This window comes from Pinus tabuliformis, chromosome 2_1 (assembly GCF_031772625.1).
Source record: "Pinus tabuliformis cultivar Carrire ecotype Pingquan chromosome 2_1, CPIR1, whole genome shotgun sequence".
Lineage (NCBI taxonomy): Eukaryota > Viridiplantae > Streptophyta > Pinopsida > Pinales > Pinaceae > Pinus > Pinus tabuliformis.
This window is the reverse complement of record NC_142299.1, coordinates 608,309,672-608,331,917: the sequence shown is the minus strand read 5'-3', so window position 1 is coordinate 608,331,917 and position 22,246 is coordinate 608,309,672. Positions and strand designations below refer to the sequence as shown.

The 22,246-nt window shown below is 37.7% G+C and overlaps 1 protein-coding gene across 13 annotated transcripts in view; it reads left to right on the top strand.

Moving 5' to 3' along the window:
• The window catches only part of LOC149201970 (pre-mRNA-processing protein 40A-like), a 415,839-nt gene that overhangs the window by 282,517 nt on the left and 111,076 nt on the right, over positions 1-22,246 (top strand). For all 13 annotated transcript variants that reach the window (XR_016253883.1, XR_016253881.1, XR_016253882.1 and 10 more), the window contains 3 exons: positions 5,835-5,942; positions 6,088-6,152; positions 6,241-6,343. Coding sequence is in view for 10 of the 13 variants with exons in the window: in XM_089403047.1 (XP_089259173.1) it covers positions 5,835-5,942; positions 6,088-6,152; positions 6,241-6,343 (276 nt within the window). In the remaining 3 variants the exon portion in view is untranslated. The remainder of the gene's footprint in view (positions 1-5,834; positions 5,943-6,087; positions 6,153-6,240; positions 6,344-22,246) is intronic.

Below are 22,246 nucleotides of genomic sequence, written 5' to 3'. Positions count from 1 at the left end.
TCTCTACTTCTATCTTCTCATCATCTTTCTTGTACCCAGATTCCACACCCTGCGGGGAGTTGCAATAAGTGATGCTAGTGATGATGAGTTTCTTGAGTCTGTAACAGGCCTAGGATGTTGGGACTCGATTAGAAAATGAGTACACCTTGGAGTGTTTATTTTTTATTTGGTTAATTATCCTTTCTTTTTCGAAGGCGGATAATTTTCTGAGTTTTTTCACTCACTTTTTACCCCAAAGCCGTGGTGATGATTTGAAGGTTGAGCCCCTAACAAATCTTAGTGTCTAGAGTTGATGTATATTACCATACTAGATCACACAAAAAAATTCGTGGAATTTGGTTAGGTCTAGGTAGTCATTTTTTAATTTTTTAGATTTTCTGCACTGCGGAAATTGCTAATAAAATTGTATTTGTAATGTAATAAGTGATGTCTAGAGAAATTGTATGGGGTATGAGTAATGAAATTTGCACTTCTCACCCTCAACTTTCTACTATGACACACTTTGATGGGTTAAAAATGTGTTTTGAACCCTCAAAACCCACTTTTCCTAGGTTTAGTGGGAAATCTGGCAATTAATTAAGCCATAAATTAAATAAACGGAGAAAAATAAATATCCACACATGCTAAATGTTGTGGAAATGAGGTGGAAAATTATGGGGGAGTTAAAGTGAAGTCCCAAGGTGATGTGGACTCCTAAAATCAAGGAAAGGACATGTGCTCAAATAAAATCAAATTTCTGGCATTAAAGGAGAAAGTTGCTTATTTGGAAATTCGAATTTGTGAAGTTAATGCACATTTGAGAGGATTTGGGAGAATATTTGGTGGATATTTTTGTGGGAAATTGTCCCCACATGGCTTACCACCCATATACACTTGTCATTCTATCATAAAATTCGAATTTGGCCCATAAGGGAAGAAGAAAATGATGTCCACTTGCCAGAATTCGATTTTACACTTGGCATTGGAGCTCCATTCAACAAATTCGAATTTCTCTTTGGGATTGTCACCTCATGCCACTTGTTTAATCACTTCTACATTAGGATTGGCTCCAATGCCATTTGTCATTGTCATTCTTCATTGAGATTTGCTCCCAACTCTCTATATAATAGAGCCATGGGCTCTCATATTGTGTCATGTAATACGAGCTATTGTGCTTAAGGCGACTCTGCGTGATTGTATTCACAACTTGCAATATAATACAACAGTCTTTGGAGTAAAGTGTGATGGTGTTCTTCTCCTTGCATGTGTGGTAAATTCTTGACTTCTTGTTATGCTTCTATTTATTTACTCATGTCATTATTTCTTTAATGCTTGTTTCAAGTTATGTTAATATGCAACTATCTCATATTAGCATAAGAATTAATTATTTGTTTTAGGAAAATAAATCTTCTAGTGGATAATAGATGTATCTCTAGGAATTCTTTCCACTACACTTATTTAATTTCATATCGATTTAATGATTTGTGGTGAACTTTTGTAGATGAATCATTATTTGGTCAAGCTTTTCAAGCGTGAGGGGAAATTATCAAAGGAATCAATCCATTCTTGTAAAAATTTTCAAGGAAAACCCACATGTTTTGAATTCCAAAGTCTCATCTATATCTTATTTGTGTTTTGTAGGGATTCTTTCAAGTTTCTTAAAACTTTTATTTCTTGCATCAAAATATCAAACTTGAAAAAATTTATTTTCTACATATTGTACTAGATTTATCAATATTTGGCTATTTCAAAGAGCTAAGTCATGGCTAGTCAAAGAGGAGAGCTTGCTCATACTCTTTGGCCTAGTCTCTTGTAGATTATTTTTTGTAACATACTTTGTTGTTATCTTGGTCTAACATTTGAGTTATTTTTGTATCCTTTTGAGCAAGATAGTTTCTATGCTTTGGTTTGTAGACTTATTCATCTTGAAAGCATTTATAATATCTTGTGCTAACAATTTAGTGTTTCACTTTTCAAGTTTATTTTGGTTTTCCATTTGAAAGCATTTCACTTCATTTTAGGCAAAATACAATTTCATTTCTTAAAGAGCAAATACTTGGAAGGAATTGGTTGTTTATGTATTTGATGCTTATCTTATGATGGTTATTGTTCATATCAATTTTAAGTTGATAAATCTTAAAGAGATAATCTATTTAACTCTATTAATTCTCCTAGAAACTCACATCCTTTTTAAATTAACTTTTCGTTAGGGACCACCCCCCTTAGCTAACCTAGGAGATAGCTCAAACGAAGAGAGTCGGGATTAGTGTGACAACCCCTTTTCTGAGTTCCCTGCCACCAACCACACCTTGTGGAGTTGAAGGCTTTTCTCACTGACTTGTAGGTAGGTGTAGGCGGCAGGGTCAACATGTCTTAACCTCGTTCGAGACATGCGTAGAAAAGTAGACAAGAGCAGATCGCTTTGATACCACTAATCCAGACATATGCAGGAGCGAAACATAATACAAATATAAACATAAACACAGAGGTGCAGCAGAAATAAATTTTCATTTCATTAATATTAAAGAAACTGAAAGATGCTTACATATAGAATGGAAATAAACTAGCTCAGGAAATGGTAACTTATCTCTGAAAAGAGATGTGGCAGCTACATGCCTCTGAACTGAGTTACAATGAGGCTCAAGGGCCTTTTTATTATTGAAGAAGGGAAACTCTAAACAACCAAAACCCTAACCCTAGGAGATGGAACGCCAAGAGTTTGTGGGCCATGTTGGGGCTAGTTGGACAACCAACTTTGCGGTGTCATAACTTGGTCATATGATCTTCGTTTGGTGCATACGATACACCTTGTTAGAAAGGTCTCTTCGAGTACTATAATATTTGTGGCAGACCCCTGCCTATGGCTATGAGCTTGTTGCGAACCTCAAAAAAATGTCGTTAAGTGGGTCAAAGTAGCTTTGGAAGTTCAGGACCCGAAAAATTGCTAAAAATAGTAAATTGGGCTATAATAAAGGAAAGTTATGAAACCAACTGAAGTTCTAGGTAAAATAGGGGGGTGGCCACCAATATCCACCTGAATCAAAGAAAATATGGCAAAATTATTGAGGGAATTTCTCCCTCCACGGGCAATCCTGTCACAACACCACTCAGAAGCGTAGGCGTCTGCACTGATGCTGCACAGAGTGTAATTCACACTCCTAGAATATGCCTCTGAGTCTGACATCCTACCTGTTGCTGCTTCTGGAAGTGATCCTCTAGCCCTCTAGAAAACTTTCCCAGCCTCTAGAAGTTGAATTGACCCCCTGCTCAGTTAAATAAATTTGCCACTTTGAAATTGCCTGTGTAGTCCTTGCGTAACCTCTAGTGGAATAACTCTACTTCTTGATGTTGCCTCTCTGGAACTAGAAATTTCCCTCTAGACTCACTGTCTCTGCTCCTCACTGACTCTGCATCCCCTCTGGCTCGAACATCATCTGTTGAATCACTGCAATTGGGAAGCTCGATCTCTGCTAAGGAACTCGACCTCCAATGTGTTCTTCTCCAACCCCATCGACCTCCTCTTATAATCTCTAGTTGGATCACCAACGACCACGATTAAATCCTCGTCGATGGATGAGGTCATCTCTAAATCGATCCATGTGAATTTCTAGAGAATTCTCACCATTCTCAATTAATTCCTATTAATTAATTGATTTCCCTAAGTTAGACATAGGCATTATTTAATTATTGATCAATTATTTTTTAATTATTTCTCGGTTCTGGTGATGTCATGTGTTTTAGCTTGTCCATGATCTTTGAGACTAGAACACCATCTGATGCTATAGAAACTAACAACAAATACCTCCCTGAGTATATGTGGGTTAACACAGGGCCTTTAGATGCCATTCTGTGATGACGCATGCTTAATTTGGGGTAGCAGCTCACCCAAACAACCCTCCATGTTTGCAGCATTCCCCTGAGACAGTAGTTAATCCAATGTAGGAAATTAACAAGGCAATCTAGAATAGGGAAGGGTTTGTCATAAACCTTCTTGAGCAGTGCAAAGTCTTTGAAAGTAGTGGAATTTCAAATTGATCTAGCATCATAATTTCAGGGAGCTTTATTGACTAAACCATAGTTAGGGTCTACTATCCTTACATGGCATATTGCTCATTGAAGGCCATTTCTTTGTCTATCTTCCTTGTGTGGCTTCTTTGCTATTTTTGGAGGTCTTGTGTCTCTAGTTAGCTGGTATCTCGAGGGACCACTTTTCCATGTTTTGTATTCTTTAGATGCTCCTGGTCATCTCCTACCAACCAAGTAAGAACTGAATAACATTACCTTGGAGGGCATCCACTAAAAGTACTTCTAGGTCACTTCGATCAATCCATTAGACATGTTGAGTCTTTGGATGGCCTTTTATGTAGAGCATTCATTGAGGGATGAGCTCATATTTAGACCTCCATACTTGTTTTGTCAGTGGATGCATGCTCTCAAGATGCCCTTTGGTCAGTGTCAGTTTGGCTCATATTGGCTTCAAATGGAAGCCAAGCATCATATGTTGTTGAACATGAATTGCCAATTTTTCCATGACTAGGTTAGTGACCTTAGAGAGCACTAAATACTCCATTTCCCCAATTTATTATGAGATTAGAGGGAGGTTCTACTATCTATTCAAGGGTCTGGAGAACTCCTTTTCCACCTTCTTTTAGAATCTAGACTAGAGGTGCTTGACTTGGTTCATGAGGGAGGCCCTTGGACTCACATCCTTGGTTTGTTGAACATCTCCCTGGTCCAACATGCTAATGATGGTCATATCATTCTTCTTGACTTTTTTGTCTGAAAGGTGCACCAAGCAGTAGGCAAGAGCAACATTGCCTTTGCTTCCAAATTTGGTGTAGTGGATTCTTCTTAGCATTAACTATTGGGTCTTCAAGGAAAAGATCCAATCCTGGCCAATGTTTAAAGAGTTCTTTTCAGGTGTCATCTAATGCTTCTAGAGGGCAATTCCTAGACTTGATTGACCCTAAAATAGGAGATTGAGGAACATGTAGTTTCTCGACCAAAGGTAGATCAAGCTTCTAAAACACCCTCTACCAGTGAGTCATCCTACTTCTCTGAGACCTCTATGAAGTTGTTGCGTCAGAGCTGGGGATAGTCCATGTCAGCAGACAATTGAGCTCCTTTAAACCTAAATGCCAAGTTACCTCTTGTAAGCATTAGCACATAACAAGCTAGTTCTGTGAGCTCATATTGCTGTTAATTAGTAATCTTTGCCTTGAAGTATATCAAATCTTATGGTATTTGTTTCAAACTCATGCATATACTTCTTGATTATTTGAAATTGTGGGTTACTCAGCTTGTATAAAAAGTCTTCTGCAATATTTTTAAGCCAGTTGAAAAAGTTGACAGTGAATGTTGACCAAGTGGATTTTTTCCTCTTTTCTTCTAGTATTTAGGAATTGGTGTGTCACTCCTGCACTGTTATGAATTACCCTACTAATGGCCTTAATAAATTTATCTAATATTGTTGTAGTCTTTGCCTCAGAATATATCAAAAGCTTATGGTTTCTGATTCAAACATACACATACTCTTGATTATATGGAATGGTAGTCTAGTGAGTTTCTTTAAAAAGTCTTCTGCAATATGTTTACAAGTGGGCAATGAATGTTTACAAGGTGGACATTATTTTCTTTTGTATCTCTTTTCTCGTTGGCCTCTTTTGGTCACATGTTGATGTTAAGAAGATTATTTTATCTCATCTTATCTCAGTGAAACAATGGACAAATTAAAACTACCCGTGGATTCCCCAATCGCATTAACACCTTTAAATGTGTTTCAGGTTGATCTATAAAATGCTGGAGATTTATGTATACTTTGTAGCTCTTTATGATCTTTTGTTTTGTATGTGCAGCTTGTTTTTGAGGAGGTAAAGGAGAGGACAAGAGATAAAGAGGAAAAAGAAGCAAAAAGAAGGCAACGGCTTGCAGATGATTTTAAAAATTTACTGCTAACGAGAAAGGTTGCTATCAATTTCCTTGATCTGATAAATTCTGACTTATATTATTGCCTTCATTCTCTCTTTTAATTCTTGATGATGATGGTTTAATCTCTCTGCTTTTTCTAGAATAATTGTTACTTAGTGCAGATCTGGCTTTTCACCACAGGAAATAAATGTTTCCTCAAGATGGGAGGATTGCAAGTCGTTCCTTGAAGATACCAGGGAGTACAGGCATGCACATAAAAAAATATTTTTTTTGTCTACTTTTACGAATGTATGCTTTTGTGCCTGAACAAACAATCTCTCTCTATATCATCAGGGCCATCAAAGATAGCACCATCCGGAGAAATCTTTTTGATGAGTACATTGCTGATCTTCAACAAATAGAAAAGGAGAAAGAACGAGAACTTGAAAGGGAAAAGGTTTGCTATGTTACTGCCATCTGGTCGTACTGTCATAGCTCCTTTACAAGAAGTTTAATCTACTTTTATGGAAAATGTCTTCTATGTTGTTTGTTGCATACCAAGTTTGCAGCTGCATGAACCTGGATTGAATGCTGATGCTTGATATGTTGAAATAGATGCAAGTGTATTTTGTCTTTGTTTTTAGTTTACTGTAAGCTTAAGCCAAGAACTGCATTCTGATATTCTGGTTTGGAGTTGTCTTTTGTTTTATGACGTATTTATATTTTCCAGTTTTGTTGTGCTGGTAATTATATGTTAACATTTTGATTTCTATACGATCCTTACATGTAGCTGTTAGTGTGATGTTGTGAAGAGATTGAACTTTATAGTGGTATACAATGTATCATATAAATAGGAAATGACGGTGTTGTTTGTGCTTGGGTTATTATGAAGTGATTATTGGAGGAAGTTCTTGGTAAGAAAATGTGTTGGATTGACATGACTATTTAACTGTCTCAACATCCCTCCTTCCTGAAGTTTTCCATTAGAAATTTATTTGTTAGTAGGGTCATAGGTATCTGCATTAATGTGTTTGTTATTCTGTCCTCTTGCTAAAATTTATACTAAAATAAATTTTAATTTGAATAATACTGTCCATAAATAGTCAATCTTGATCAATGGTGCTATAAAAGGTTAAAAGTTAAAACGTAAGAGTAAGTGAGCATTAGGCATGCAAAAGCATCTTGAAAAGAAAAACTGTGAAAGGAAAAGTTAACATTTTGGGACAAACAAAGCAACTCATAGAAGAAGTGGGAAAGGCAAAAGGTTCAAAAGAAAAGGTGGGTTTAATGAGATGAGAGTCATCATCTGAAAGCTACAGGTACAACATGGATAACAAGTAGAAAGAAGTTCTGAACCGATGTCGGAGAATTTGGACTCAGCAAAACTTTGACAATGGTGTGGAATTTTTTACTCTAGTGAAACTTATTGCGGTTTTTGGATTGATTTCTGTCAAGAAGTTAATTTTTACTGCTCTGTCCCCTTTGATGATGGGTGAATGGTCCTCCTATAAATTCAGAAATAAACTTTTGGACGCTGTTCAATCCAAAGCACTCACTAACAATATGCCTAGCTGCAGAAGATAACACTACTCTGTCTAGAAAAACTCGATGGAAAGTTGGAAAAGTTGATAAAAATCGCCAAGCAATAGAAGAAATATCATATTGGAAAAATTTGCCTTTCAAGCTGTGTTACCGTATCCATGGGGTGTTGATGCTGGATGCATGGATCTAGTTTGAATATGAATACAGATACAGATCCACCTAGATTTACATATGATCTCAGATTGACCATGTAAATGGATCCTTCAAACCCGGAAATGGATCCCATGCTGCTGAAACAGATCCTATGCTAGCTATGCGTCACACCTCGGATCCCAGGCAAATAATATCAGAATTTTTGGTTAATTTTTCATTTTTAAGGATATTTGCCACCTGTCTGAACTGTAAAAGGTGAATACTCTATTTATATTTTTAGTTAAACTATTTATTATTTATCTTCAGGTTGTATGGTTGTTTAAGCAAGTTATTAATTACCTGTAGGTTGTATAGCAAATGATAATGCTACTAGGAAAGGTCTGACACATCAAAATTTTAATTTTCAATTTTTGAAAATGCTAACTGGAAAGTTTTGAGATGATACATAGAGAATAATATATAGTGTACAACGGATGGCTGTGTCATTAATAATTTAATTATATCAATCCCATCCAAGTCTAGGTGAAGAGCCCTCTTAGACCAATTTGATACATAGACTATAGCATGTTCTCAAACAGTGAAAAATATTCATTTACCATTGTAATTAGTTGGGGATTTTTATATTTTAACACAAATTTCAAAGAAGATGACAGGTTGATCATGATATACAGTCAAAATATTCAGATGATAAGCATCTAGAGTCTAGACCCATTTTTGGATATGTGGTGAGACATAATCTACATCCTCATATCAATAGAATGATTATTGATGAGACACATAATTTTGTGTTCACTGTTATCCTTTTGTATAAAGCATGATGCATCATGATTTCAGTCTTCAGATATAAATTATCTAATGATCTCAGTTCTGATGTTGTGATTCATGAATAGTTTCAAATTTTAACTTTGAATATGTTTTTGAATATATATATATATATATGGAGTTCCCTCACCATATCTGCATCTTGGCTTTTCAAAAATCTGGTGGATCTGTATCCGTTTTGATTTCCTGGTAACTTAGCTTTCAACTGACTTTTATGCTGTAATTGTTTATTTTTCAAAAAAGCTTTCAAAATTGGCAAAAGCTTTGAATGAAATGAATTATTTTGCAGAATACAAAAAAATTCAATAATATTGTGGGTTGACTAATTTCAGGTAGTATTTTGTGATTAATTGGAAGTTATGCAACATGGCTCTAAATGAAGAATGTTGTCATTGTTATCACCTAGAAATGCCTTTGTTAAAAAGACCCAAAGGCGTCCAGATAACTCTAGTAAAAAATCCAACATCACTTTGCTCAATCCCTCTTGCTTTGGGGTGGGTCTTTGTGAAGGGGTGAATGCCTAGATGATTTGAGATTTCAATTATGTACTTAAATCATAATTGAATGTAGTTGATTAGATAAGTTGAAAAAAAAATAGTTTTGTTGATTTTTGTACAAATGTATGAGAAATGATAAATATAAATGTGAACATCATGTCTGCTTCAAAAGAGGGAATTTCAATTTTTCAAAATCTAAATTTTATGTCTCCAAAAGTCAAGTCGAACCTCCAAGAAGAACAAGTCGGCTCAGCGCAATAGACACTAGTTCGGGCTCTTTTAACTAATATATAAAGGCCATTTGACCTCCTATTTTTCTGTTCACAGGTGTGGGATGAAAAGGACAAAATCTAAGGCGGAATAAAGGACGAAATCTGAGGACCAACTTCCTTTAAAGAAGTTCCTTCTCATGATGAATGGAAAGAAGCAATGCAGAAAGAGTATGATGCTCTTCTAAAGAATGGAACCTGAAAGTTCGTGGACCCTCCATTTGGAACCAAACTGATTGGCTGCAAGTGGGTCTTCAAGAACAAGTATAAATCAGATGGCTCACTTGACAAACACAAAGCAAGGCTCGTGGCGAAAGGATTTGCATAGAAAGAAGGGGTCGCTTATGACGAGACTTTTACACCCGCAACAAAATGGGATACCATCCGGACTATCTTTGCCTTGGTAGCTCAATGGATGGAAAATCCATCAAATGGACGTAAAAACTGCCTTCTTGAATGGAGATATGAAAGAAAATGTTTTTATATCTCAACCACAAGGTTTTATTGTTACGGGACAAGAGCACAAAGTATATAAGCTTATCAAATCCTTTTATGGCCTCAAGCAAGCATTGCGACCCTGGTATGAGAAATTGACTGAGCATCTTTTGAACCTAAATTTCAAAAACTATGATCTTGATGATGCAACTTTATTCGTCAAGAAAGATGGCAAAACTGTTGTCTATCTTGTGTAGAGAAATCTATAGGGAAATGAATAGGACGATTTCTCTTTAGCTTGATAACTGCTTGTGAAGTCTTTTTACTTTTTCTTACTTATTAGCTTCTTCATGTATTATTATGTTATTCTTATCATCAAACAACTACCAAAACAAGAAGATCAACAATACACAAGAACACAGGATATTGGCTGCAATTCAGTGCCTATTATACACTGGAGTGGCACTTGATGATTATATGAAGACTCCATGCCCAAGGATGTACCAAAAGACACTTGTACCATCAGATATCATTAGATTACCTGAGTTTTTGAACTCTACTTATACTTCTCATCATTTTCTCTTGTACCCAGATTCTACACCTTACGGGGAATTGTAATAAGTGATGCTAGTAATGATGAGTTTTGAGTCTATAACAAGCCTAGGTAGCTCGAAACTTTGCCAACAAGTGAGCATTACTTTGGGAGATTTTTTTCACTTAGGTAATTATCATCTCCCTACCAAAACTTAATAATTAATCGAGTTTTTTCCTGCAAATATACCCCATAGCCGAAGTACGAATTGATGGTGATGTGAGAAGTTCTAAACTGAAATTCTATCACTGGAGCAACTGATTTATTTCACCTACTTATTATTCTCAATAAGTTATTTACGAAATTCCTTCAACAAATATTAAAATAAATTCTACTGCAGTTATCACACAATTACCTAGAGAAAAATACATGCACAAGAATCAATCACATCGACACAGTTATTTTTGGACAATTGTCCTCGAAAAACCCAATGTGGGAAAACCGGTGCAGCTTATGAGGGTTTTATTAATCTTCAACAACAACTACTTTTACAAGTAATGATTTTACAGAGAAATTGAAAGAGAACATCTGAGACTTTCTCTTTGAGACCATTTGACACTTTGGAGACCCTTCTCCCACTTCTGCGTCACCTCTGTGTCACTCTAATTGACCTAGCATGGCTGTGAGTGGCTCTGCTTCCCTCTGCATCAGCGTGCGTAGGCTCTGTGTCTCTCCTTTGGACTGCGTCTCTCTTTCTGTGCTGTCTTCCACTGCCCCTGCGTCACCTCCTCCTCGATCATTGCCTGCTGCTGAAGCCCTCCTCTTCCTCCACCCTGCAACTCCCTCTGAAATCGATCTCCTCTTCCTTGAGAATCGAATTTCCTTGAGATACTGAGTATTTGCTGTGTGTCTCCAAATGACCCTCAAGTCTTCTCTTATACTTTTCCTGTTGATGAATCAACGACCGAGATTAAGTCCCTAATCAACGGCTAAGATTAAAACAAACTTGATCCTCGTCTCTTAGAAGCTTCTCATCCTTATATTTATTAATACCCATTAATATTTTTATTTTCCTAAGTTTAGACTTAGGAACCCATTAAAAATATTAATTATTTTAATAACTCCTCATCTGGATGGAATTTCTCAAAACGATTTCTGGGTCTTGGAGATCTCATGTGCCTTAGCCTCTCCTCCAAATTTCAAGGCTAGAGCACATCCGATGCTACCAAAAATCAACACTCCCTCTTAGTGAGGAATGTGCTCTAGTAATGTTTCACTATAGAAACATCACATTGATCTTCCGCATCGGTACCTGTGTTGATGCTTGGTTTGTTGCCTCACATCCCCTGCACTACTGCTTCCTGTACTGCTGCCCATGACACTACCATTGCCATTGCTGCTCTTATACTGCAGCTCCCTCTCAAACTGCTGCATCATGTTGACCATAGCACTGCCACTGCTAACTGCCACACTGCAACTTCTGATACTTCTCCATTATTGAAATGGATTCTTTACCATCCCCATATTCTCCCTGAAATGAACAAACTTTGTTCTTCCTAGAGCCTTGGTGAGGATGTTTGCCACCTGTTCTCTTATAGGAGTGTACCTCAACTGTACTGCCCCTCGTTGGACATAGTCTTTTGACAAAGTGACACCTGATATCAACGTGCTTCGACCAATCATGAAATACTGGATTCTCAGAGAACTTGATGCAACTTTGATTATTACACATGATCCTAGTCGTTTCTATCCTTCTCCTGAATAGATTCACAAGCAATTTCCTCAGCCATATGGCTTTGCCTGAAGCTGTGCTAGCTGCCATATATTCTGCTTCAACTGAGCTTAGAGCCACAGATTTTTGTTTCCTACTGCACCAGGAGGTCCTTCCTGATCCAATGTTGAAACAATACCCAATTGTACTTTTCCGATCTACTGAACTTACAACCCAATCTGCGATAGTGAACCCAGTCAGCTTGATGTCATTGCCTTTGGTGTACAATAGTCCATGCTCAATTGTTCCTTGTATATACCTGAGAACATGTTTGGCTGCTGCCCAGTGTGCCCTCTTAGGTTCTACCATGAACTGATTGAGGGTGTTGACAATGTAACAAATGTCTGGCCTGGTATTGACCAGATACATCAGGGACCCTATAAGCTGCGTGTATAAGGTCATCAATCATCTTCCAGTTGGTGATCATTGGAGTAGCCATAGGTCTACAGTCCTGCATCCTAAATCTCTTCAAGATTTTTGTAGCATTTCTCCCTTGTCCCAAGAAGATCTCACCCTTCTGCTGCCAAACTTCCAACCCCAAAAAGTAATGCATCTGTCCCAAATCCTTCATGTCGAATTCCATGACTAGGTTCTTCGTGCAGTCTTTGATGAACTTGGATGATCCTCTTAGGAAGAGATCATCCACATATAACACTAGGTTTAGAGGGTCATTCTCTACAACCAGATAGTAGAGATTAGGGTCTACGTCACTCTTGACGAATCCCGTCTTTTGCAAGTAGCCATCAATTCGACTGTACCATGCCCTAGGTGCCTGTTTCATCCCATACAAGGTTTTTAATCTGCATACATGAGATCTCTTCTCATGTGTCTCAAAACCTTTTGGTTGTTCGATGTATAGTTCCTCTTCTATTACCCCGTTCAAGAATGCTATCTTGACATCCATCTGATGAATCTCCCACTCCATCTGCGCTGTAAGAGATATCACGATCCTAATAGAAGTATACTTGGCTACTGGGGCGAAAGTTTCTTCGTAGTCTATCCCTTCTAAGCATACGCTTTAGCCACGAAACTGGCTTTGTATTTCTCCACACTGTCATCTGCAGCGTATTTGACCTTGTAGATCCATCTCGAACCTATCACTGATCTGTCCTGAGGCCTAGGTACCGCTTCCCAGACATCATTGACCATTATAGAGCTGTATTTCGCCACCATAGCATCCATACTTGATGTTGAATGGCGTCCTGAGAATTAGAAGGTTCCCGAACCTGAGTTACTAAGGCCTGGTTTCTGTCTCGCTGTCTTCACTCCCTTTTACTATTCCTGGGTGCACCAATGAAGTCTTCTACATCCCGTAGAATCTGTCGGACTTCTCGGCTCGTTCTTGCACTGGTAGTAGGTACATCTATCAACTCCTCTTCTTCCTGAAATTCCTCCTGTTTTGAAACCTTGTCTTTAGGAGGATTTCTAGTACCACTTTTCGGTGTTTGAAGTGGTTTGACCAATGGCTTGTCTTTCATCTGCTCCTCGGAAGGCATTTCTCGGGATTTTCTGAAAGCTCTATCCTCTATGAACTTTACATCTCGCCGAACTACTACCTTCCTACTTCTTGGAAGATAGACTCTATATGCCTTAGCCTTCTCGCTATATCCCACAAGATATCCTTTCTCAGCAGTAGTGTTACTTGTGAGCGGGAGCGGGAGCAACATTTTCAGAAGCTCTCTGTTTGAGAGCGAATCCCAAAGCGTTATAATATATATATATATATATATATTTTTTTTTTTTTTTTTTATTTTTTTTTTTATTTTGATACATATATGTCAACAAAAACATGTAGAATGATGAATTAGATATAAAAAACATAAAAAAACATAGATTGAACCATATAACAACAATCATCTAGAAGTTATAATCTTCATCAACCACATCCACAAGTTAGTAACATAGTAACATACAACATATTGAGTCTCATGATTCATCAATCTTAAAGTTTCAAGCTTTCAAAATTCAATATATAACATTTATCATCATTGATCACCAAAGTTGTACTTGTAAGCTAAGTGTAAACATTACAACAAATAATATTTAACATGAAATGAAATGTTATAAAATGAAATGAAACAACTTTCAACTTTCACAAAGCATCATATTCATAATTAATTACCAATGATTTATAATTGCCAAAGTTCTGCCTACTTGAATTTAGGCATATCTTGATCATACAACATTGCCCTAGCAGCTTCCACAATAGTCCTGTTTTTCCTTTCTTCTACTCCATTCTGCTCCGAAGTGTAGGGAGTTGTCCACTCTCTTCTGATGCCTTCCTTAGCGCAAAAATCGGTGAAGTCCTTGTCAACATACTCTCCACCATTGTCCGAGCACAACACTTTTATCTTCTTTTTTGTCAGATTCTCCGTTAGAGCCTTGAACTCTTTGAATGAATCGAAAACCTCATCCTTGGTTTTCAGAAAGTAGATCCAAGTCTTCCTGGAATGGTCATCGATGAAGGTGATGAAATATTCAGCACCACTAAGAGCTTTTGTGGACATCGATCTGCAGATGTCTGAGTGTATCAATCCTAGCACACTCTTCGCCCTATTGTTACTTCTGGAAAACACAGCTTTGGCATATTTGCCCAGAGCGTACCCTCTACATACTTCATCCCATTCAATACTTAGTTCTGGAACTCCTGATACTGTTTTCCTGAGATATCTCAGAGCCCCATGGTGTAAGTGTCCCATCCTCCTGTGCCATAGCTCATTCAAGTCTTTGTCTCCATTACTGCCTATTAGTGCCATTGGTGATTCTAGCTGTAACCTGTACAACCTGTTACTTCTGATTCCAATCTGAGCCTTCTTTTTCCAACTTGGGTGTTTGACATATACTTTCTCCTTAATGAAGAAAACGTCATAGCCCTTGTTTTGAAGTTGAGATACGGAAAGTAAGTTCATCCCCAATCCTGGCACATGCAGCACATTGGTTGCCCGAAGTCACTCTCCTGCTTCGGTTTGAAAAACTATGGTACCTCTTCCTACTGGAGTACACTTTGCCTTATTCCCCTTATTCCCCATGGTGATCTGAAAATTCATTTTTTCTTCCTGATATTTTGAAAAACATTCTTGGATTCTTGTTATATGCCAGGAAGCTCCACTATCTATATACCAAACCTCCGAGGAGGCAGAGCTTACAAGGCAAGCGGCTTCTTCTTCTAATTTGGAAGCTAACTTTGAATATTCGTCCCTTGTGCATTCTTCTGGAAATATGCGCGAGTCCCCTTGAGTGGATGCCTTTGCATCATGCTCTTGACCCATAATCGATTTTCCTTTCCTGTTGTCGGATCTTTGCTTTGATACCATATGAAAATTTCTAAACTGAAATTCTATCATTGCGGCAACCTAAGAAACCGGATTCGTCCAAAACCCTTGACGAATCACGAATCGGTCGAATCGGACACGATTCTATGCGGACTCGTGTCAAGATTGCAGGGCACGTCGTGTCCTCTTGTGACACGTCGTGTCCAGTAACGTGCCCGAATTTCCAAATCGTGTCTCGACATTTTATGACGAGTCCTGGTTTGCGATTCGTTTTGAGGGTTCGAAACAGCTGCTAGGTTAAAACGGGCGTGTCTCTCTCAGCTCATTCAGTCATTCTGCAAGGTAGTTGGCAAAGGATTGCTTTGTTGCAGCGAGGAGCGGACCGCCCAACGTCCACAGTCCACCCAACGTCCAGTTTAAACTTCAGGTAAGTAGTGCGCGTCCACCAGATTGAAATCTCAGATAACGGCGTAACGCATTTCTTAAATCTTTGTATCAGGCTATCAGCCTATCAGGCATTTTAACATAAATCATAAATGTGGTTCACGGTTCCGGGTTCATCTTTGTATCTTTGTATCTAGGCACAGCCGCACAGGCAATGGGCATCGTTAAAATGCCACAGGCTTGGATCGAGATAATCACCATTCGGATTTGAAAACAATAGATTCATTTAACTGTTTATTAAAAATCACGTGGCTGTGCAGAACATATTTTAATTTTTGTATGATGAGAAGATAGCATAAGTTTCTAATATAAAAAGAATAAAACCTCCGGTTACAACCTTCAATCGCCACCATGAAAGCCGTGAATGAGCATCAAGTTAGCACGTTTTGTCATGCTTCTATATAGATGAGTCAATGACAAATGTGGATACAGATTCGAATTTCCTTTTTGAACAAGGGCACATGCAGACTTGACACTGAATGCCACAGAATGCCACTTCTGTTACCTGTATTTACTATTAATAATTTAATATGAAGTCTGGGTTAAATTGATTGTTGACATAGTCACAATTTCCGTGATATCAATCTCAGGCTTCAGCATTGTCTGTATATAGAGCTTATCTCACAGTATATCGATCTACCTCCGGCTCCTTGCTATATTAATAATTTAAAAATTAAAATGTATATTAATATCAGTGATATGAATATCACAAGTTACAACAGGTCTCGGTATATATACATGTTTGTGTGTCAGTGTAATTAATAAGTGATATTAATATATATATTAGTGCCGTGGTCATCTCTGAGTTTACTTGAGAAGCAAAATTGCAATTTTATTGAATGACAGATGTTTGTACAAGCCATAAGTTCACCTGCTTGAAAATTATAAAATCTATTAAAATAACTTATAAATATTAAACACACTACTGTAGCCTGTAGGTGCTCTTTCCTCAGTTGCACATCATCTATGCAATAAATTGGTAATGGTAACAAATTACAATTCAATTTGTTCATTTTTACAGCAGTTTGTTCATTTTTACAGCATTTTGTTCATTTTTTTTACAGGTTGAGGTAACATGGTTCAATCAAAGGCAGCAAGGAAGGGCAAGAATGTCATGGGTAGAGATGCCCTTCCTCCCCCAATATCATCAGAGTCTGCTGCAAGTAATGTTGGGGGAAGAGGACTTAAAGACAATGATAAATATCCATTGTGGAAATATGTCACAAGAGAGGATGGGCCAAACAACAAGGGAAAGGGAGGAGGCAATGTGCAATGGAAATGCAACTTTTGTAACATTTCTTTCAAAAGCACATATTACCGTGTGAAATCACATTTGTTGGCTATACCTGGTTGTGGGATTGGATCTTGTAAAGTTATTACTTCACAACAGAGAAAAGAATTGGAAAAGGAGGCCAATGTTGGTATGGAACATGTGGCACTGGCTTCAAAATCAAAAGCACCCAAGGGCAAGAATGAAGACCCCCTTCCATTTTTGAGGAAAGCCACCACCAAATTTCCATTTGAGAGTTCTACTTCTACTGGGGGACAAGCATTAAAAAGAAGATCACTTGGTCCAATGGACAGGATTTTCCAAAAAGAGAGACGGGAAGAGCTTGATCTCACCATTGCCTTCTTCTTCTATCAAAACTTCATATCATTTAATGTTGCACGTTCACCTTTATTTGTTGAGATGTGCCGAGCTCTAACTCAAGGGGCTCCAGCAGGGTATGTGCCTCCTGGGTCAGAGAAGCTGAGAACCACATTGTTGACGAAGGCAAAAAAAGAGGTGCAAAAAATGCTCGAGCCTATTATGGCATCATGGCCAACATCTGGGGTTAGCATTGTTTCTGATGGATGGACAGATCCAGCACGACACCCAATCATCAACTTCATGGTGTCTTCCTTGAATGGTCCAGTTTTCCTGAAAGCAGTGGATACACTCGGCGAATACAAGGATGCACAATTTATGGGTGAGTTATTTATTAGAGTTGTTGAAGAGGTAGGTGTTGATTCTTGTGTGCAAATCATTACAGATAATGCACCTGTTTGCAAGGCGGTTGGCATGATTGTGGAAGCTAAATATCCACAAGTGTTTTGGACACCTTGCATTGTCCATTCATTGAACTTAGCACTGAAATCCATTGCTTCTGATGTGCTTTGGATTGGAAGCATTATTGAGGATGCAAGACATATCCGTAACTTTGTGCAAAATCATACAAATGCCCTCACTATCTACAAGGAGTACAACAATCTATCATTGTTGAAGATTGCTGATACACGGTTTGCATCTTCATTCATGATGTTGAAGAGGTTGAGGGAGGTCAAGACTGCTCTTGGGTCCATGGTTATTTCTGAGTTTTGGTCTTTTTGGAGAAAGACAGATCAGGCAGCCTCTAAAAGAGTGAAGGACACGGTACTAGATGATGCTTGGTGGGAGAGGGTAGATCTAATTATTCGGATCATGGACCCTATCATCTCTTTGCTTCGAGTTGTAGATACAGACAAACCCATCCTAGGAGAGGTTTATGAGGGATGGGATTCCATGATTGAGTCTGTGAGGAGCATTATTCTATAGAGTGAGTGCCCCCAGTATGAGACATCACCAGAGGCCTTCTGCGATACCATACATGATATTCTTGTCCGCAGATGGGACAAGAATTGTACACCTTTACATTGTTTGGCTCACTCATTGAACCCCAAATACTACAGCCATGAGTGGCTGAATGGTGGACCTTCCCGCAGATTCCCTCCTCACATGGATGGTGAAATCTCACAGGGGAGGAAAGAGGCATTGAGGCGGATTTATCAGGATAGTGCATTGCTTGCTGAGGTGGAGGATGCCTTTGCAGAGTTTTCCACTGGCACTAGTCGATTTGGAGGTTATGATGTGATTAGAGACAGGGGGCTTAAGAAGCCCTACTCTTGGTGGGCAAATCATGGGGCAACAAGCCCTCCTCTTCAGCAGTTAGCCATGAGGCTCCTCTCTCAGGTGACTTCATCCTCTTGTTGCGAGAGGAATTGGAGCACATATGGGAATTTGCATACTGTGAAGAAGAGCAGGCTTGAGCAGTCCAGGGCAGAGACAATGGTGTATGTGCACACCAACCTTCGTCTTATTTACAGGCAGAGGGAAGAGTGGTTGAGGGGAAAGACAAAGATGTGGGATGTCTTTCCTGATGATATGGGTCTGGACACCACTGTTGAGTTGGCATTGGCCAACATGGATCTCGGTGATCCAGTGCTAGACCCTATTAGTTTTGATGACTTAGAGGGGTCAACCTCCATACCAGCAGATGCAGAGGCGACTATGGATACAGGGGAGGAGGAGGATGCAGAGGAGAGCAGTGGGGACCATGATGATGGGGATAGTGATGCTGATTTTGATGCTGATTGATGCCTTGAGGCTTGTATACCTATAGTTGTTTTATATTTTCTATTTCTATTTGCCATTGGCATTGCACCAACACTACCTATGTAACAGATTTTGATTTGATGACTTAATGAGAAAACTACAGTTGTTAGTGTGTTTATCTTACTATCTTGTAGTTGTAAGTTGTCTTTCAGTTATGAATTATGAATCATGATTTAAATTTTTAATAGATTTATCATTTATGTGACCAGTACCACTGACATTTATTTGAATTTTGTATGTACTATGCATGCTAATAGCTATAGATGAAGATCTATGTTTGAAATCAATAAATTTGTATCATTAATTAAAATTTGTGTAAGAAATATGCTAAAGCCTAATATCTAATTTTTAATATATATATATATATATATATATATATATATATATTTTAATAAAATAATATATAACGTGTCCTAACGTGTCCTGTTCCGGGGGTCAGCGTGTCCCGAATCCGACACCACGAATCCCAAATCCTACGTGTCCCGAATCCCCGTGTCAGGTGACTTAGGCGGCAACTGATTTATTTCACCTACTTATTATTCTCAATAAGTTATTTACGAAATTCCTTCAACAAATATTAAAATAAATTCTACTGCAGTTATCACACAATTACCCAGAGAAAAATACATGCATAAGAATCAATCACATTGACATGGAAATGACTTGAAAATTATCCTAAGTCAAAGAGTTGAGTCAAGGGACATGTGGATGATGACTGAGCACCTTACATCATAAATACACCAATATCTCTTAAAATCGAATTTCCTGGAGTTAATGCAGTAGTTGCACATGTGGAAAATGAAATTATTTGGAAGAGCTTATGCACTAGAGGAATATTCGATGGAATATTTGGATTGAGGATTTCATGGGGACTTCTCTCACTGTTAGCTCAAATGCTTCTACACTTAGCACTTCACTTTTGTGGATTATGAGTTTCACTTTGGAAGACCATGAGTTTCTCTTGGAGGAGATCAAACAGTTCCTGGGATCTATGCAAAGCATCTTTGGGATCATCATCTGAGGTCAACATTTGGTTCAAGCTTGGATGGTTTGATTGGAGTGATCTCATTGCTTTGGTTCACTCATAGATATGTTTAGTATGCCATATACAGAATTCGATTTTCCTTGGGTGCCACATATGGAATTTGATTTGCCTTTGTGTCTCTATCATCTCCACTTGGAACTTGACTTGCTCTTTCTTGGGATTTGCTCCAAGTTCAGTTCTCACATGCATTTTTCCTTGGAATTTTCTCCCAACTTTCTATATAATAGAGCCATAGGCTCTCATATGGAAGGATATTATGATCTATTGGGCTTGAGGAAACTATGCCATTTTGTACTTGCATACTTTTCTTAATATAATCAAGACTTTGGTGTTATTTGGTTGGTGTTCTCTTGGTGTTATGAAGTGATGCCATTTCATGCTATTGTGTTTAATTTATTTTGCATATTGAATTGATATTAGTTTATGCTTGGATTGATGTGTGCAAACTATCTTGCGCATATCATTGATTTAATGTAGTATTCTAGGAATAAGATTGCCAATTCATTTTATGATAAATGTTTGGTTTATCTTATTCATTATATTGCTTTAATATTTTTGTAAACTAATACTTGTTCAAGTGTGTAGGAAAATTATTTTATATTGTGTGCAGGAATCCATCTAGAAGTGGTAGAAATCTCAATTAGATCAATTCACTCCTAGAGTCAAAGCAATCCAAGACTCAATCATTTTTTCACTCCAAATCTTCCATCCAACGAAGAGCAAGAGGGAGTTTGCTTACTCTATAACTACTTGATCATCTATTTAAATTTAAAATACTTCTTTGATTCTAGCTCTTTCAAAGTTATATCTACTATTCAAGAGTCATTTCCAAAGCTAGACAAGTATGTGGTTTTACTCCCATTACTTGAGCTAGTATTTTGTATATTGAATTGTAGTTTAATTTTGGTTACTTTTTCCTAGTTTCACATTGACAATTGGTTTTGTTTTGCACGCCATAGATTTGAGCATTGGGCAACAAGGAGCTTGAGGAGAAACATTGAGAAACTACTCACTCATGTGTATGCAGTACCCCTTCACACTATTCAAGGATTGATTTCTAGGGAGGTTGTAAGCGTTTGAGGGAGAACTGCAAACTCATCTAGGCTGTGGGCCTTTTGAGCCTTGTAAATCTCTTTTGGAAAGTTTTTTCAATCTTCAAGCTTCTTGTTATATTTTTGGGAGAGTCTAGCTTTGTTAAATTCCAATCTTTGTAAGGATCTCTCTCATATTGTGGGCAGCCCTCTTAGAGACATTTTTACCCATTTCAAGTGCTAATAAAAGATAAATTTTTTGTTTGAGGGAGCTTGGGATTTTTCCCATGGCATCCCCCTTCCTCACTTAGAAGAGGGATTCTTGTGGGTGGACTAATTTTGCTTCTAGTTTTTCTTAGCTTTCTAGCACTTAATTTCATTTTGTGCATGCTTAAAATTAACACATTTCACTCCACATGCAATTTTTCCTAATCTTGTATTTAAATTCTCACATGCATAAGCTTCAAACTTGTAAACTTGAACAAATCTTATCTCATGTGTAAACACTTCATACTTTGGCAAGTTTTAATTGTTTCATAATTTTTTCAAGTACATGTTTCATTACTTGGTCAATTTATGTTATATGTCATGGAAATTATTAAAACATTATCATTTATTTGAAACAATTGTAGCTTAAAACAATCTATTCCATTTTACTTGTCTATTTTCCATTTAATGGTGCAAACACATATGAGCTCATTTACATTCTAGTCTTTCAAATTTTGCAACTATCTTATTTCTCTTTGAAGCATTTGCATGTAGCATTATTTTAACTAGGGAATTAACACAATTTGCACTTCATTTAGGCATTCTAGTATAGGAAAGCCCCATGCTTCACTAAAATTTTACCTTCAACATAAGTTGGTTGAAGTAGACATCTTAAGGACCCTCTACTTCCTCTATGGACTCCTCATTATGAGGCAAATCTTTGGGCGAGGGTGAGGTCTGAGGATTGAAGAGTTCAATTGCAATCTTGTTGTAGAGGTAGTTAATAAAATTAACCAAGAGCATTTTCCATCACATTTACTTTACTTGTCTCTTGATGTTTTGAGTTGTTATATTGCAAAGTTTATTTTCAAGAAACATTTCAAAGCAAGTATTGTGATTCTTCAAATTGGTAATAAGTGCTTTCATT